The following is a 17,574-nucleotide window of genomic DNA, read 5'->3' on the forward strand; positions in this document are numbered from 1 at the left end:
AATAATTTTCCTGTGTTGAACCTTCACTAGGGGTGAAGATCTTCACTCAGTCTGCTGATTGTTAAATTCATGACCATTCATATGGCAGCTTTAGCAGTTTTCAGGTCAAGTGCCAGGCTGCAGGCCAAACATACAGAAATACAATCAGTTTCCTGCATAGTGCTTCATCAAGTGGAGATGAAGATTCTTCAGCATTCAGTTAAATATGCAGTAGTTGGCTCATGACACCAGGCTGTGCAACAGGAAGGCTGTCCTGACTTCAGTCCCCTGCTACTCTCTCCAATGTCTCTGGCAAGTCTTTTGTTCTTTCCTTTGTGCCTTTGTTCTCCATCTGCAGAATGGGATAAACAAGCTTCCTAATTGCATCAGGACACTGTGAGGACAGGATCAGGTACTTCCTTTGCCCATATATAGTCTTACCATTAGCTGCTCTGAAAGGAAATAGAAGCATAGTTACATTCCTGGTTTCATACTTACTTACACACGGTTTTAGCTCAGCTTGCAATTCAATTCCACGGAATCCATCCTTTAACTCTGATCTGCTGCTTTTGCACAACCTAGAGAACAACAATAACAGTAACTTCTGCACATTAGCAGATTTTTTTTATTGTACTGAAACATATTTTACATAGGCAATGGTTACACTGTACTTGTTCCATCAAACTAAAATACTATTATATTTTCCATTGGCTTAAAAAAGGGAATAATAAAAGAGATAATTTCATTTATTTTTTATATATATATATAAAAAATGCTTTCTATTAACTTTGTTCTATATTATAAAGGCAAATTTGGGGATAGAGATGTGGCTTAAATATATTAACATTTTCCCTCTGGGCAGTTTGCCTTTACATTCAGATATGACACATGTGGAATGAGTTCAGGAATCTCCATCTGACAACATATCAACCCACAATGGGTGTAAATTCAGCCTTTCAACCAGAGTGCTTGAGGTGGGGAAGAGTAGTATGGAACTCCAATTCTAACATGCTTTTCTTACTTTTCCTGCACATTAAATTTTCTCCAGTACTTTGTCTTTCTATGTTTTTATTTTGGATAATCCCAAGCTTGTCCTCCCTTTACAAAGATTGCCACAGTAAGGAACATATCACTGTTGATGAAATATTTAATGATGTATGAAATATTTAATAATTCTAATGCAGTGGAATTAATCACTATGGATCCTGCTTGAACTCATGGGAGAAAGGAAGGAAAAGAGAGAGAGTGACTCCAGACACCAAGTCAGAATTCATCTATTAGGACACCTGCATTGAATCAACTCCTGCAGAAAGCTCTTTCCTTTTGCTAAGTACAGCAGAAATCCAGGAAGACATGTCTGGGAAAAAAAAATATATATTCCTTATGTATCTTGTGTAGGTTCAGAAGAGTCTCACAGCATCCAAATCTCCTACATGCTGCAATTTATGTGTATGTTTGGAGCTGCACCCTTAGCCATCTTCAGCCATTTGCTATCTCCCCCAGGGGTCAGAGATGCTTAGTGTCTACTGTCTGCCCTCCTACAAGTTCTCCTCTAGGCTGGCATTTATGCAACAGAGGCAGCAGAACAGTCAGGTTTAGCTGGGATTTCAGTATTTCTCTGAACTAGAGAGGAACTGCTAACCATACTTAATAGTTACTGGTTATAAATTACTGAAATGCCAGACGAGGAGGAAAAGGCTACTATAAAAATGCACAGGAAAAAATCAACATTACCTTTCCAGTGAGCTGAAATGCCTAAAATGACAGGAAAAGCATCCTGTCCTCCCTTACCATTTGTTGGGTATTGTTCGTACTCGCCATTTGTGCAATACAATTGCACAGTCTGGATTAAGCTGGACAAAATTTTGTTATGCTGATACGAAAATAGCAGTGGCATAATCTGTAGTGCTGTGCCCTTGTCCATACTCTCTAAAGCCCTGAAAGTCTAAGGCAACATTGTACTACAACTGCACTGTTTCGAAAACATCACGTTGAGTCTTTGTTAGCTAAATTTGGTGCTCTCTGAATTGTGGTACACAAAAGAGCACAGTGGCAATAAGGAGATCTGGCCGATTCCAGATACTGTCATTTGAGCTCACAAGGAATTTGGGCCAAGAAGGTACTGGTTACATATTAAAAACAGATCTATTTAAAAAAGACTTGTATCTTGGTCATTGATGGATTCGTTTTCCTGGATATACTGGAGAATGTCCACTTCATTCATTGTCTGAATTTTGTCTTCCTTTGGCTTTGCCAGTGGAGATGAATTCGTGTTTCTGGGGAAAACTGCTGTCTTCTGAGGCAATGGTGGTTTTGGTGGTACCTTAGGTTTTGGTTTGGAAGTTAATTTCAAGAGTTTTTCTAAATCATCTTCAACTCTGGAATGAAAAGAAAACACCAGAAACTCCTCAGTGACTCAGCTTTGGAATTTTGAAACTGCTTCTTCTTTGCAGGGCTTTTTTATGATTTTTCAACTCATCACGTAAACTAATTTATTTTACAGCATGATTTCAACCTAAAAACAAATTGAAATTATGAGAATAAGAAGAATGTGACATTAGTTTTGGAAAAAAAAAAAAAGCGCTTTTGATTTGTTACAGGATAGCTTGCTTTTCCAAGAGCTGAAAGTTTTTGTGGGAATGTAAACATTTTCATCTGCTGCTTTGCTTTCCTCTTTCCCTTCCCCAAGACAGACACGCTCAGTCACGAGAAACTGGAAAACATAATGGCTTTAGAAGAACTGCATTCATATCTGATTCCAAGAAATGGAGGGAGTTTTGCAATCTGTGACTGTGTACAACAATTCTTTTTTGGTGACTATTTTTCACAGTTTCGTAGTGACAGAACCAGAATATCTGGAACAGTTAAGATTGATTTCTATCTCTATTGTTTGACCTTATCAAAGGCACAGCATGCTGTGTGCACCCAACTCTGCTCTCATTGCAGCCGTTAAAGAATTTGAGAGCGCCCTTACAACAGACAGTGGCGTGACTCCAAGAGATGGCTACCTTACCTTTGGGAAGTAGATATGTGAAGGAAAGAAAGTAAGGCGTGATACACCATATCTCTGAAAGAGGAAGTACAGAGATGTACTTCAAAAAGATATGAATGAAAAGATGTGAATGTAAAGATGTGGTGAAAAGATGACAAGGGGGAATGTTTTAAACTAAGACAGGGGAGGTTTAGGCTAGATATTAGAAGGAAGTTTTTCATACAGAGGGTGGTGACACACTGGAACAGGTTGCCCAAGGAGGCTGTGGATGCCCCATCCCTGGAGGCATTCAAGGCCAGGCTGGATGTGGCTCTGGGCAGCCTGGTCTGGTGGTTGGCAACCCTGCACATAGCAGGGGGTTGAAACTAGATGATCATTGTGGTCCTTTTCAACCCAGGCCATTCTATGATTCTGTGATTCCAAGTAAAAATTAACATAGCTGGAGAAGTCTTAACACTTTTGCTCTGAATCCAAACAGCCTCTTGTTTTGGTACGCTGAGCACAGTGGTCAAACAAAATGCCATCTGGAGTAAACACAGTTGTTAATTTCCCAAAGGCTTTACTGATCAATCACTGTTACGCAGTCAAAACCCAAATGGTAATCCATGCAGATAATCAGCTCTGTAATGACTGGCTACAGAAGTGAAACCCCTGATAAAATGCATACCTCATATATGCTTACAAAATATAAGATTTGCAAAAGGCTCTACCTCTATTGCACCATATAAAAACTAAACAAAGAACTAAAGAAAGCTTAACTGTAAGAAGTGCAAGCAAAAACATACATGAGGGACCAGGTTTGTAATGTGACAGCATCTCCATGCCAGACTCCAGCTCTAGTGGGATATGCTTACTCGATGCTTTAGACTGCAGTGTCTAAAGCAGTAAAACGATCTAGCTGCTTAATTGTTTACAAGCATTGATACAAGAACTGTTTTTACCAAACTTCAGCATCAACTGAAACAGCCCATTAAAAAGCTGTAACAGTGCCTGCAGTAAAACTCCTTCTGCCACAGCCTAAGATAGGGCAGCCCAACAGGATATGAACTACATAAATAAAATTAAGGTACAGGAGTTACTCTAACAAGACTTCAATTTTCTTCTCAGTTAAAGTTGCCTTTGAGTAGTTTTACTTTGTTCATTCTTGCAGGACTTGTGAGGATAAGAAAGTCTTGTCAAGTGAACCTTAAATGGGAAAGGAGACTGCTGTACCTGTGCAGCCCCCCCTCTCGCTTACAGCACATCAGGAGGTGGCACAGTGTTCCCAGCAGGGAGGATGAGCTGGATGTTTGCTGTTTCTAACAGCTTTCTCAAAGTCAGAGCTTTCTGTAACTGTCAAATAAAACCAAATATGGTCAGCTTAAACCACCTTGTAAAATCAACTGCCTGGACACTAATAGATACATCTAGGAAATACCTAATCAAACAAACTCATGGACAGAGCACACACACTGTCCCAGAACTCTGCACTATGAGCTCTAGTGGTGCACTTTGTATTTCGTGTGCTTCTGCTGTTATACAGCTCAGATTTCAACCCTCAAGTAATTCTGAAGACTATATTCTGTTTTAATTTCATAATAAGATTTATTATGTCTTTTGGGTCCCATGACTCCCTGTAGGTGTTATATCCCACCTAACTTACAAAACACATTGTGAGTATCTTGCTTCCTTCTGAATCCCTCATCTACAGAGAAGAAATTAATTCATTTAAGCCCAGATATTTGCTGCAAACTGTGATATCCAAGAGATATCACACCTGTGATCACATTGTCAAGACATGTTCTTGTTCTCTATGCTGCATAACAAACAGGACATGTTACAGCTGGTATTTTTGAAGCCTACTTTTCTTTAGCTAATCTGATGCCTCCCAGGTTGGCATAAACAAATACTGAATGAATCAGTGTTCACGTCATAAAGTTTTGGTCAGAAACAACAGAAACCATAATAAGCAGATGGACAATGCAGACATACACATACAAATCGTATGAAGCTGGCATGATTTTGAGCCAGCTGAAGTATTTGAAGAGGGCAGCTGATCTACCAAGCAGGGGCAGCAGTAGACACAGCTAATTAACCTGATCAGAAGTCACAGCTTGCTGAATTATCTACTCCTTCGTGGCTCTATATTAATTTCTGTGCTAACCACAGCAAAAAACCACAGTCTCAAACACCTCCAAAAGATGCAGCTCAGATACTTTTTTTCTTGCTATGTCGTTGGCAATACACTTGCTGGTCATCAATTCTGTAGATCTGATTTTTCAGTCTGGAAACTGATAGTGTAAAGCTGCATTTCTGGCCTGGATTTTTGAAAGAGCTCTGTAAGAGAGAAAAATCTTCTACAGAGGACACAGCAAATAATGTGATCTTTGTTTCAAAACCTGCTTTTCATGCTGCAGCATTAGGCAAACTGTTTCATCCACTGCTGTTTGATCATGTGAGACACAACTGTCTTTGGAAAACTAAAGAGGTAAAATGCAAAATGCCTGAGGCAGAAATAGAACAAGCACTCCCGTTTCTTGAGAAGCAAATGAATTGTTACAGTGCGTAACTACCACCATATTTAACTCCAGGCAAGGAGGAGGTAGAAGAAAAAAATCAAGCAAATATTCTAAAAGTAACAAGCAGATTAAAGGAAGAACCTTCCTGCTTCCATCCCCCATTTTGTTACAGACAATCAGGTACAGAATCCATGTAATTAATCATTCTCTAATTAGTCTTTCTCTCCTTTTTTTTTTTTTTTTTTTTGAATGGAAAAGCAGCACCACTGTTGTTTAAAATTCCTGCCATACTGTTTGTGCTGATTCACAGACTTTTTTTTTTCATGGAAAATCTCATTGTTTCTGGACAGAAAGCAATCAAAACCCCTATTAAAGAAAGACTGTCACAAAGACCTACAGTATAATTGCTAGCATGTGGACTGCAAGGGAGTGAAAGACTCCTGAGCTGCAGACAAAGATAGCTGCCATCAGAACATCAGCATTTTAGATATCACTTCTCATCTTCCATTCTGTCTGGACAAAACTTCTGGGACGAGAACAACAATCTGTGCATGCAGCATCTAGCATGATGAGAACAGTGACCTCCTCAACCTGCCAGGAATGCTCTAATGAGGAGAATTAGTAATGAAAGCAAGAGACAAAGACTGCCATAATTTGCTAAAGTATCCAAAAGGATCAGAATTGAAGCTGCGTTATGCAACTACAACAGCTCTTGCAGAACAGACTTTTTATCTTTCTGTACCTTACTACCATTATTTTGTCTGGCGTTAATTCTGTGCACAACATATTCTTTACTGAGGTGTTAGGGAAGAGATGTAAAATCACACATTTGATAGAGAAAAGGCTTTGAAGTACCATTACATCTAGAATGGGCAATAGAGACAGCATGGCCTGTGAAAATCACATAGGCTGGAGTTAACAGGAGGGGACAGCACAGGGGGCTGTGTAGGAGGTACTGTCCACCTGCTCCTGCTTTCCCCTGCAGTCCATTCCAAGTAGGTTCATATTGGTACTTCAAACAGTGCCACAAGATATATCTGGAACATGAGAGTCAGCATTGTTAAACTGTTAGAAAAATCCGCAGCACAGTTTTGGTCTGGGTTAGACAAGCCCTCTTCCAAAAAGCTTCCAGGCATAGCTCATGAACTGGCAAAAGACAGGAACCATTGCAGCTGCAATGTTCTTTGTTCTAGAAGTGATGAGTCCAAAGCATGGATGCAGCCTGATGGTGCTGCTTGCCCTAAGGCTGGAGAACAGGCTCACTAGTACACCTAAGTCCTACACTTACATACTGACAAGAAGCTCCCTGAGGGTAACAGCCTACTGATTAGGTCACTCACCCAAGAAGGAGACAGTTGTTCTTACAGTCTGAACCAGAGAGTTGGTTACATTTTTCCCTACCCTGAAGAAGTTCAAACTTTTTTCTCTGTCTTCTCTGAACAGTTCCCTTGTCACCAGCCTATGGCATAGTTGGGAACAGTTTCTATGTCTCTGGGTGAAGATGGCTGTCAAAAACGCAAGTACCCTGGGGCAAAATGTTTGAAATCTGCTGACTCTTGAACTTAGCAAAAAGGTCTCTTGTTATACTAAGACAGACTAGGAATCTAGGTCACTACTTTATTTCACACAACCCATACATGTAACTAAGAGCGAGGCAAGAATTAATGTTTCCTATCTGGCAATAGCCTTTCTATTCTGTTGGCCAAGCTCACTTGGTAGCTCTTCCACTGTAGGTAGGTAGCATTATTATGCATCACAAGAAAAATGTTAGGAACAAAATTAATGCTTGAAAACCATTACAGAAAGTATTCTTGGGCAGCAAAGAAAATCCATCAAAATGGAGAAAAAAAATGAGTGTAGTTATTTTTTTTTTTTCTGAAAGCTACAGCAGCCAGAACAAGATTATTTCCCCATAGCCAGATCCCAACAAGCCACAGAAACTGCCCTGGAGTGGTCAGGAAATTTCTTAGTCACTTGTTGCAGCCTCCTCTACCACTAGTCCACAACCCAAACAATCCTCTGCCCAAGGACCTAGATTTAAACCCACTAGTTTTTCAAAGCTCTTCTACCTGTAGTTCTGCTCTCATACCCTTAGCACAATGAAAAAGTATTTCACATGATACGCAGCTGGAGGTGGTGTTCCATATTACTTCTGGATAGCCTTAAGGTCTCAGTGTTGTTGCCCTTTGAATTCAGTGCCTTCCAGTAGCCTGCTGAATGAAGAACATACAAACCCTGTTTTAGGGATGTTTCTTGCCAAACCTTAACCTAACAAACCTGTTTGGGAGGCTGTATAGACTGAACGGTGCTAGAAATGGTCATTGTTAGGATACAGTTTCACAAACACCTTAAACCTCTAACAATATCATGCTCCAGAAAGAGCACTTGCATCACTTGCAGCTATACATAGAGATTAGCCTGTAAATACAAACAATGTGTATCTTTTAAGAGCATGGACTGAATAAGGCAGCTTCAGCACAAAAGTAAGAGCTGGATGGTCCCTAGATGACACTGTTCTCAGCACTAGAAAAAGACAAATCTTATGCTGACAGCTGCTTCCTTCCATTTCAACTCCCTATTCATTATCAAAGGTGAAGTAAATTGAAGTCTCTCCTAAAAGGCTGCTCAGACAACTCTGATAATTATTTCAGGTTAAGATGTGTGGTAATTTATGTAATTCCATGGGCCACTGAGCTTCTGCAACATTCAGACAATCAATTCTAGCACTGCTTTTTCACAAAAACTTGATCCAGCACACCAGGCAGGCATGATTAGATAGATTAATGAGGCAGAAGAGGTCAGATGCAGTCCTGTTGCACGAAAACTTATTTTGCACATCCGTGGCTGTTAGGTAGACAGAGATGAGGAAACAAGATGGCATGAGAAACCATCATGTATGAGTTTGCAGGATACTGTTTTTTGTAGCAGGAACATTGAGAATGTTAATAAAAAGCTGAATGCATCCAGAAGGAATCATTATATGGTGTGATGCAACCCAGGAAATGAGAGGAGAAGCATAATCCTAAATCCCTTTCCAAGGGTAATTTTTCTAACACTTGAGAAAGGGTTGGTCAGTTAACCTTTCTTAACTGCAGTTGGCCACATTGTACCTTGGAAGAGTTGAAAGCAATGGAACCCTTGACTTGTTAGAGGTGTTTGGGTTCCTCTGTATTCCTGTGGAGAAAGATTTGGTTACCTATTACTTTCTTTTGCAAAGTGTATCCTATGAAGGATGTGCCTTTCTTCTGAAGGCAGTACACTGGTATTTGACCTTGCTGGTTCCTACCACAGCAATTTATCTCTTTTCTACAAGTTCTGGAGAGATGTGTAAGTACAAGTACCTCACTGAAGTATTACAGCAGACCTAAGGGTGGGAAGGAGTGAGTGAGGTAGCTCACCTTGTTTCTCCATCACCATCACATGATGTTCGTTGGTAGGCAGAGAAATTAGGAACCAGTCAATGCTGGTCAGTGGACCGGAAGAGGGAAGATATTTGTTTGAAAAGATGTGGGTGTTTTGCCATAAAAAACCACAAACCTTTCATTGCACTTGCAGAGAATTTGGTCTTTCTCAAACTTCAACACTCCTTAAAGTGCATAATTCTACTTAAAATAGTAATTCTTTTATTGGAGCATACATCCAGAGATAGCACAGTCTTTCATCTGCAATGAGAGCATTTATCATATTCTCTTCTCCCTTATGTTATGACATGCAGAGCCCACACACATTTTGCAGGCTCATTTGTCTCTATAACAGTCACTTCCTCAGAAGTTTCAAGTCACTGCTGGAGGAGATTCATTCTTGTACAGGCAATGCTGTGGTGCAACTGCTCCTACAACTCCTAAGTATTACAAAGATCACAAGGGACTAGATTGCTCCTGTGTTCTCCTCTGAACATCAGCTTTTTCCCATCTCTGCTTTGCAAGGAGAAGGTTCTTCCCTTTTCTGCCTTACACAGTGCTCTCCTATTTCTGCCCATCATTCACTGGAAAGAACATTTTCCAGTAAGGCAAACACTTCTCAGACCTATCACATGTATACGAGTAGACTGTGTGGTACATGCAGATGTGCACTAAGTAAGTCAAGAGCTACCATATCTGCTTTATTTAGCTAATTCATCTGTGCACAGCGAACATGTTTAAGGTTTCTGAACCTACTACAGACTCTAGGATGTACAGATAACACTGTGAGCTAGATTTATTAGGGCAATTTCAGAAAGTTTAGGCATCCAAATAGGTCAAGTTTGCTTGTACCTCTGGCACAGTGAGGAGTTGCCTCTAAACTCCTGTAGCAACTTTCCCATTGAACAGCAGGCATGATTTTCTGCTTCATTACATGTATTCGCTTCCAGTTGGATCTTGATGACTTGCCAACTACCAAAAGCACTGGGACAAATCATGAATAAATGAAAACAACTAGAATTTATAAGAAACAGAATCTTTTCTCATGGTTTTCCGTTATCATCTGAATGTGCTGCTAACACTGATGACTCTGAACCAATTTAAAAGCATAGTCTATCGGTCTTGGAGTAGACTTCAGAGACCTTTCTTCACCACAGAGGAAGTGAAAACATACAGTGCAAAGGACATTAACACTCAATTGGAGAAACTCTTTCCACTAGCAACTAATGAATACAATGACTGCATTAAAACAGGCACTTCTAGCCATATAAGCTATCTGAATGCATGCTGAGATGGCTAGCAGAAGAGAAAGCACACATGAAAATACTGGAAGCACAGAATGCTTGCTTCCAGTATACCACAGTACTGAATTAGGTCATGTCCTTCCCTATCAGCTTTCATAAACATCAGGTGGGCTGCCAGGATATAATGTGAGATGGCACCTAACCCAATTTAACCTCTGTTTAAATTAAGCCAGTTATTAGTGCTGAGATAGGTAGCACTTTTGCACGGGTAAAAAGCAATACTTGCAAAATTATCTGCTTCAGGAGAGGAAACCACACACTGCTTTTCTCCCTTGGGTTTAGTACCTACTGTTGAAATCATACATCTTAACAGAAGTTTGCTGGGAAGAACTGCTGCTTGAAATAGGTTGGCCTCATCATTCAGATGCTGGCCTGAAATCCAGACAGTGTGAATTTGATTCTTTACTGCAGCACACATTCCCTGGTGATGCCAGTTTTTCAGAGCACCGGCATCCTGCTTGTTATCCTGAGGATTATCAGTGCAGGCAAACTAGCCTTGTGAGAGTCAAGTCAGGAATAAAACATGTGATGTTGATGCTATGTTCCTGTGCTACATTTTACAAGGGAGCAGGCAAGTGTAAGAGCCACCCTAAAGCAGAATTCCTCTTTTTTTTCCTGGGTGTTAATCTCGACTCCGTTTTTTGCTTTTTGAACTGGAAGTTATTTTTAACCCCTGCGTACTGCTCAGAGAAAGCAGAAGTGTCATGTTAGAAAACAGATACCTTAGCAGTTCCTCAGTGTCCTCCTCAGGACCTGTGTTTGGAATGTGCTCCCTTTTCTCACAGGCAGCTGGCAGCAGCAGTGAGTCGCCCAATCTCACCACTCCACCAAGGTCTGGATCTTCAAATAATTTCACATCTGGAAGGGGGAACCAGTAAAAGATGTAGTTAAACTGTACTACACAGAACAATAATCACAGTAATACTAACTAGGGAATCTGAATAAAGGGATGAAAAAAAGATCATGCAGACAGTTCCTTTGATACAATGATTTCCAATCCACAAAGTACTAGGAAACACATCAGTAATATGTTATGTTCCCAAGAACTGGTAAATCTGCTTTTCTTCTTGCACATAGGTCACACTACTTTGCCACTGTCATGACAGCCAGCTTCCAAAAATCTGTATTACCCAAACCCAAAATGTAAACAGTGAACAGCTAGGGGACTATAATAGTATAGTCCAAACTATATTTATACTGCTTAAATGATTCTAAATGATTCTGCCCTACTTTTGACTTAACATTTTAACATAAAATTTGCCTTAACATTTCCAAGACATAATCTAACGTGTATACTCTGCATCACTATATTTTAAAAGTCCAATCATACACATGCTTTAGACAAAACAAACTCTATATACAAATATAGCAAAGGTTTACTCTCTTTCATCTTCTTCTTGGGACCAAGTGATGAGAAATCTTTCTCTGGGCCAAACAATCCCTCATTTGGGTCTACTTCCTCTTCAAAAATGATTAATTTGTGCTTCTCTTCCTTGGCTGGAGGAGCAGATGCCTTCTTTGCTTTTTTAGTTCTAAAAACGTAAGAGACAAGAAGATCAACTGCAATTCTTCATTTAACAAGAAAGATTTATGGCTAACAAAGTCCCATATGCTGAAAATAGATGGGAAGCTGGGAAAATATTAGAGGAAGGTACATATACACATCTGTTAGTCACTGGCAGAAACAAGATGTGGAGCTGGGTAGTCAGCATGACATACTCTAACTGTACTCACACTTAGGTACTACCACGGAACTCAATGAGAAGTGGAAGATTAGGGCTAAAAATGCCATACTGCAATAACTATCACTTGATCACATTTGTTTTAAATAGTTTTACTTCTCTTATAGAGAAAGCTTAAAATAAGGAAGAACAGCAACTTCAGCAGTACTGTCATAGAGAGACAGAGAAGGGATGGCTTGAAAAACTGCACTGATCCCTTTCACTCTGCTTCCAGTCACTGACTCTGTGTTTGATGTCTACATAACACTTTTCATCACAGTGTCAGCCATTTTATGAGAACACCCTCCTCCTCAAAAAAGAGTCTACATCACCCTTAGGTTGAAGAAAGTGGGGATTGGAAGACAGTTTTTTGGATAGACTGCAACCTGCAGAATTGACAAATGTCACTCAGTACTTTCCCAAACCAAGGATAGGATTAACTGCCTCTAAATTCAGCCTCCTGAAGTTGGACAGTGAGACAAAGTTGATTTTTAGGCTTCTTCTCTACTTAATGGAAAGAGACAGAACATTCCCACAGGACAACTAGTCCCATCACCTTTCAACACTGATACTTGGATACTGAAGATCTCCCCCTCCCTTCACATTGGATAGAGAAGCAGGCTGAAAACTGCTTTGGATTAGAGGTATCATTTGAATATTGCTTAAACAAGGACAGGAACAAAAAACATGTGTCTAAAGCTCTCATATATAGGGATTACATTCCACTAGCCACTGCAAGGCAGCTTTCAAGTAGAGCTAGAGAAAATTTTGAGAAAAAAACCTTTGGATGAAAAGTCCAATCGCAAACTAAGCTGAAATAGAACTCCTTAGGACAGCACGTCCTGCCCAAGAATTTGCTGTATTTTAAAGATCTTGATTCCTAGCATAAATGGCCTTAGCACCTCTAAGGCAACCCCTTAGAGAGCCTCTTACCACGGAAGATCTGACCTTCTTTGCTGAGAGTGGGTCAGGCTTCAGCCTAGAGCAAACCCAATTATCAGCACTTAACATGCCAGAGTCATCAAAACTGCAAACTAAGGTCAAAAGATTACACATACATTCCAACTACATAAAAGAACCTTGTAAAATTCTTGTCTGAATACAGCTACATGCAGAGTGGAGTCCAGTTACTTTCAGTTATTTCCACAAGTTTATTATCAACAAAACAGAAGTTAATGGATGGTGTTACCTTGCTACCATCACTTTGTCTCCTGGCAACACGAAAGGCCACACTTCAGAGGCCTAACAACAAGCCTCATGCAGAACTGAAATAAAGACTTATTTGGAAATACAGCAACAATATACCAAAGGTATCTGCAGTTGATGGTGATAGTGTGCTGATCTATTTAAAGTACAACCTCCCTCCTTTTTTAAACACTTCCATGGCTTTGCTTTTTTCTATGTATATTCTTTATGGATATGCCTTGAATGACTTTTCTGAATTTGAGCTTTTGGAAAGTCGGATCCAAGCACTTGTCTCAAACCAAAGCATTTGTGAAAGAGCCTTCTTCCAAAAATGTGCACAAACTAAAGTAGTATTACCTACAAGCCAGACAGCTTTCAGTACAGATTTCCACACAAAATTATTGCTTTATTAACTATGGCAAGAAATCGATCACTCCAATGAGCTTAAACATCAAAGGAAAAGGTAAAAAATGAGATTAGTTATATAGGACACAAGAAGAACAGTAAAAATGAGTTGTAGAGAGCTGGCCAATTGATTAAAAGTAGAATTAGTAGACACAAAACAATCCAATCTACTGGGGACAGAACAATCTTTGCAGGTTTTGTGCTTTGCATTGTATTCTTTGAAGTGACTGATAACATAATGAAGATTTGCCAACCTGTGGAGTACCAAAAAGCCTTTGGCAAGATACCTTGTTTGTGCAAGTATGATCGCAGCTCTCCTGATGCCTAAGGTACTTCCACATGAGCTAACACATGTCCCAGCAACAGCTCTCCATCCCACTGAAGTTAGCAAGGAGTATATCAACAGTTAGCTGACGTACTTGCAGCAGAGAGTATCAGCATGGTGGGAAACATCAAGGGAAGGGTGGAGAACCATCAAACAACACCATAAGGAATAAGACGTAAAACAAAATGAGTAGGACTCAAAGGCCTTAGTAATAACCCTCTGTTGAATCTAGCCATCAGACCAGCCTACAGACACTGTCTTGCTTTCTATTCTGCCAAGAGACACTACTGACTGTTACAGGGCATGAGACCAAACCCACAGGGCCCAACTGCTACCAGCAGGAACATGAAGAAGTTGTTTTTCTGCCTCCAAGTCATTTCCCCTCAGTGCCCTTCTAAGGAAGCCACAGCTGGGCTGCCAAGTCATTCCAGCATATCCATACAGGGCCTCCGTGGAGGTCAGTCTCAAACTGGAAAACAAGATTCCCACGGTTCTGTATTTAGCAGTGCCCATCCAGGCTGTATGCTGGGAGCAGAGGTTAACAGACAAGAAAGGGTGTGTGAGAAGCCTGGAAATCTGTCTGGGGCTTTGCATTCACAATTGACTTAGCTGGCCTGAGTGCTTGTTGCAAGTCGTGGCTTTGCCTGCCCACGCACTGGTGATGAGCCTACATGCTGGTGGGCATGCTGCAAGGATGGCCAGCTTGAAGCTCAAGATACTCCCAATCTTAGACATTCTGAAACTACCTGCATCCAGCTGGCATAAAGCAATCCATATCATTGCTATTTCTGCGTTACTGGAACAAGTGAACAATGGAAAGATCACTGTAGTTAACTTCAAGAATCTTAATGAAAACCAAACCAGTCATAAATCTCCATTGAATTGAAGAGATTTCTGGAACTGTGCTTATTTCCCCAACTGGATGCACTATTTTCTATACATGAAGCACCACAAGAGTGCCTCTGGTAACACTGCAATCTTTTGCCTTGAGCCAAAATTGTCTCACAAATAAATGTAAGTAAAGATTAGCTTCTGAACTGATGTGGACAAAAACTGGATGACCAAAAATTTGGGAATGTGAATGCTCCTAGCCAGGTTATTGGTACACTTGAAAATCCAGCCTCCACGTGATTGTCATCTGTGAAAATGTCAGCAGAGCTCTGGATGCAGGAGATACTTTCAAAAGTAGCCCATTTATTCAGAGCAGTTCTCCTGTTATTGTTTACAGACACAATGTAGGTCACTTGTTTGGCAGCCTTTCTGTCTCACTGGCACATCAATAATGCAGAAAACCTTTCTGGTCAGCTGCAGAGAACAGCAATGAGGATGACTAAGACACTCCATGTGCAATTGCTGTGTTTTGAAATGCTGGATCTCCACGCCTAACTCTTGGTGACACATAGCTTAAATCACAGAGCTGGGCTCTGCAACTCCGCGTGGCTGCTGTGGTTGGCACAGAAGTCCCTAACCCATTCTCACTACTGAGTTAAAATATATGCAGTACTGATACTACTGTGTGTATTTATCCTTCTGTGCATTCACAGTAAGTGCAATCTCAGTACGCAGACAGACAAAAATGCTCTGAACTGAAAATATGACTCTTTCTTTTTACAGGAATAAGATTATGCTCCAGGAAAGGAATGTTATGCATAAAAAAAAAGAAAAAAAAAAGATTTACTCAAAATACACATACTCACATTTTAGGAATCCATGCGATTTTACAAGGAAAAAGCTCAGTGATATAAATGCACCCCAGCTCCCACACATCCACGTTCAGGCTTGAACAAAAGATCTCCTGCTAAAGCAGCAGTAATATTAGCACATCTTCTTGAAAACCATTTCTGGGAAAACAAAGATCCTCTACACTAGCACACCCAGAAAACAAAATGTCATCTGCTGGTTTCTTTTCATTCAGCAGTGTTCATTTTCCATAGCTGCCCGATAACAACAGACAGGACAAAAGGGGTCATTCTCATCTGCTTTGGGCAAAGGATGCAGCACAGGAACTCGAAGGCAGCTAGCTCAGCACAGCCTGGCATGAAGCATTAAGCAACCGTGACAAGTGCTGGTCACAGGGATATTTCACCTCACACAGTAATCTTTCTCTCGTAGGCATCGTAGTGACTTACAGTGCTTTAAATGGCCCTGGCATGTCCCAAAATAAGGTAGGGTTTAATAGATGAGTAAATCTCCTATTAGCAATCATGTGGAAGAAGAACATGAAATTGCAGGGGAAGTTTCTCCTGCTCCATTAGGTGAGCTTTGGGCTATTGTTCCAACAGAGCAACAGACAGAAAGAAAGCATGAAGGACTACATCTTCAGCTCCCATCCACGGACCTGCTTTTGGGAAGAGAATTTTGGGCCCTGCACTCAGGAGAACCTACTCTTCAAATAAAAGAAGCCACACAGTTTCTACAATCTGTCCTTACACTTTCTGGTGATACCTTTTTTCAATGTAATTCAAACAAAATCAACAAGATCACAGATTGACAACTTTTGTTGTTGTCAACGTTTTACGGACAACAAAAAACAAGTTTCACATATAATTATGACCAAATTAAACTACAACAAGGTCACTGGTTCAGAACAAGACAACCATAATAAAGTGGCTGCCAACAGCACCAATAATGCTGTGAAAAATCCAGAAATACTCACAAGAGTTTGGGATTTTATTGATAAAGCAGCAGAACGGTTCCCTCAGGGTTTCTGATGACAGTGAAAGAGTTCTTATTCTAACATCCATGTTAATGCTGCATGTTTTCAAATATGCAATACCAGGTAACATGCACAAGTGTGTTTTGGGAAAAAACAAAAAGGCCAAGCATCTTTCTGCACCCTCGATATATCTACTCAACACATTTTAGACTTCAGGGAGGTCACAGAGGGCTCAAATTACAGCTAGTGTTAGGACAGCACACGGCAAAAAAAAGCGGGCTGATGAGCATTGCCATGATGATGGGTGAAGCCAAAGTATATTGAGATACAGTCAGTAATTAAAAGAGCATTCAGCTGCCTCATTATTGCCAGAATCATATTGCTGCTTTGTTTTTTTTTATGACATTAGGATTGGTTAATAATGGTACCTTATCCAAGGACAGAGACTTTCCACCTTTCTCCTCCAAAACAAGACCAGGACAATGGGAGCACTGCTACCCACCATCTGCTGACATGGAGCTCACGGCAGCATTGCTGAGATCTCCTTTTCTGCAGAGAGAGCCTGAGATATCTCTACATCTTACTAGGCTCTCAGATGCATCAAGCAAGGAAGGATGAAACCAGAAGGCTTTCTTTTTGTTATTCTTTTTGTTATGCTGCTGTGCTGGGATGAGGAGGAGAGAAACTTGTGTCTTGCTTAGCATCCTATAGATTACTAAAACAGCAGCAAGGTAAGAACCAGCATCAGGGCTTGGCACATAACACTTTTTTTATGCCTTTAATTCTCTATTTGTACACCTGGTAGGATGCAATTTCAAATCAACAGGAGAAAAGAAATACTGATTTCTTCTCTGCTTCCCTCTCCTGGAGCACCTTCTCTTTTCCCAATGCCAAGTCCTCAGAATTTCTGTCCAGTATTGTCTCTTTCCCCTTGTCATCCCTCCTCAATCCATTCCTCCAAGTTTCTAGCCAGTATCAGGCATTTTCTTGCTCCATCCCCAGGAACTGCAGTATTGCATTATCCTCCAGACGGACATTTGGGCCTCCTGGTCATCTTTAGTGCTCTACTCCCCTCATCTGCATCATGTACTTTTTCCCTCCAGACCAC

General features: G+C 40.5%; 1 protein-coding gene across 1 annotated transcript in view; it reads right to left on the minus strand.

Annotated features, from left to right (window-relative positions):
* Positions 1-581: 581 nt before the first annotated feature.
* Positions 582-17,574, minus strand: part of HS1BP3 (HCLS1 binding protein 3) — a 43,489-nt gene continuing 26,496 nt past the window's right edge. Inside the window, exons 5-7 of the mRNA XM_003204532.5 lie at positions 11,555-11,706; positions 10,897-11,032; positions 582-2,357 (exon numbers count right to left, since the gene is read on the minus strand). Coding sequence (XP_003204580.2) covers positions 2,129-2,357; positions 10,897-11,032; positions 11,555-11,706 — 517 coding nt within the window. The 3' untranslated portion in view covers positions 582-2,128. The remainder of the gene's footprint in view (positions 2,358-10,896; positions 11,033-11,554; positions 11,707-17,574) is intronic.

This window comes from Meleagris gallopavo, chromosome 2, assembly GCF_905368555.1.
Source record: "Meleagris gallopavo chromosome 2, MGAL_WU_HG_1.1, whole genome shotgun sequence".
NCBI lineage: Eukaryota > Metazoa > Chordata > Aves > Galliformes > Phasianidae > Meleagris > Meleagris gallopavo.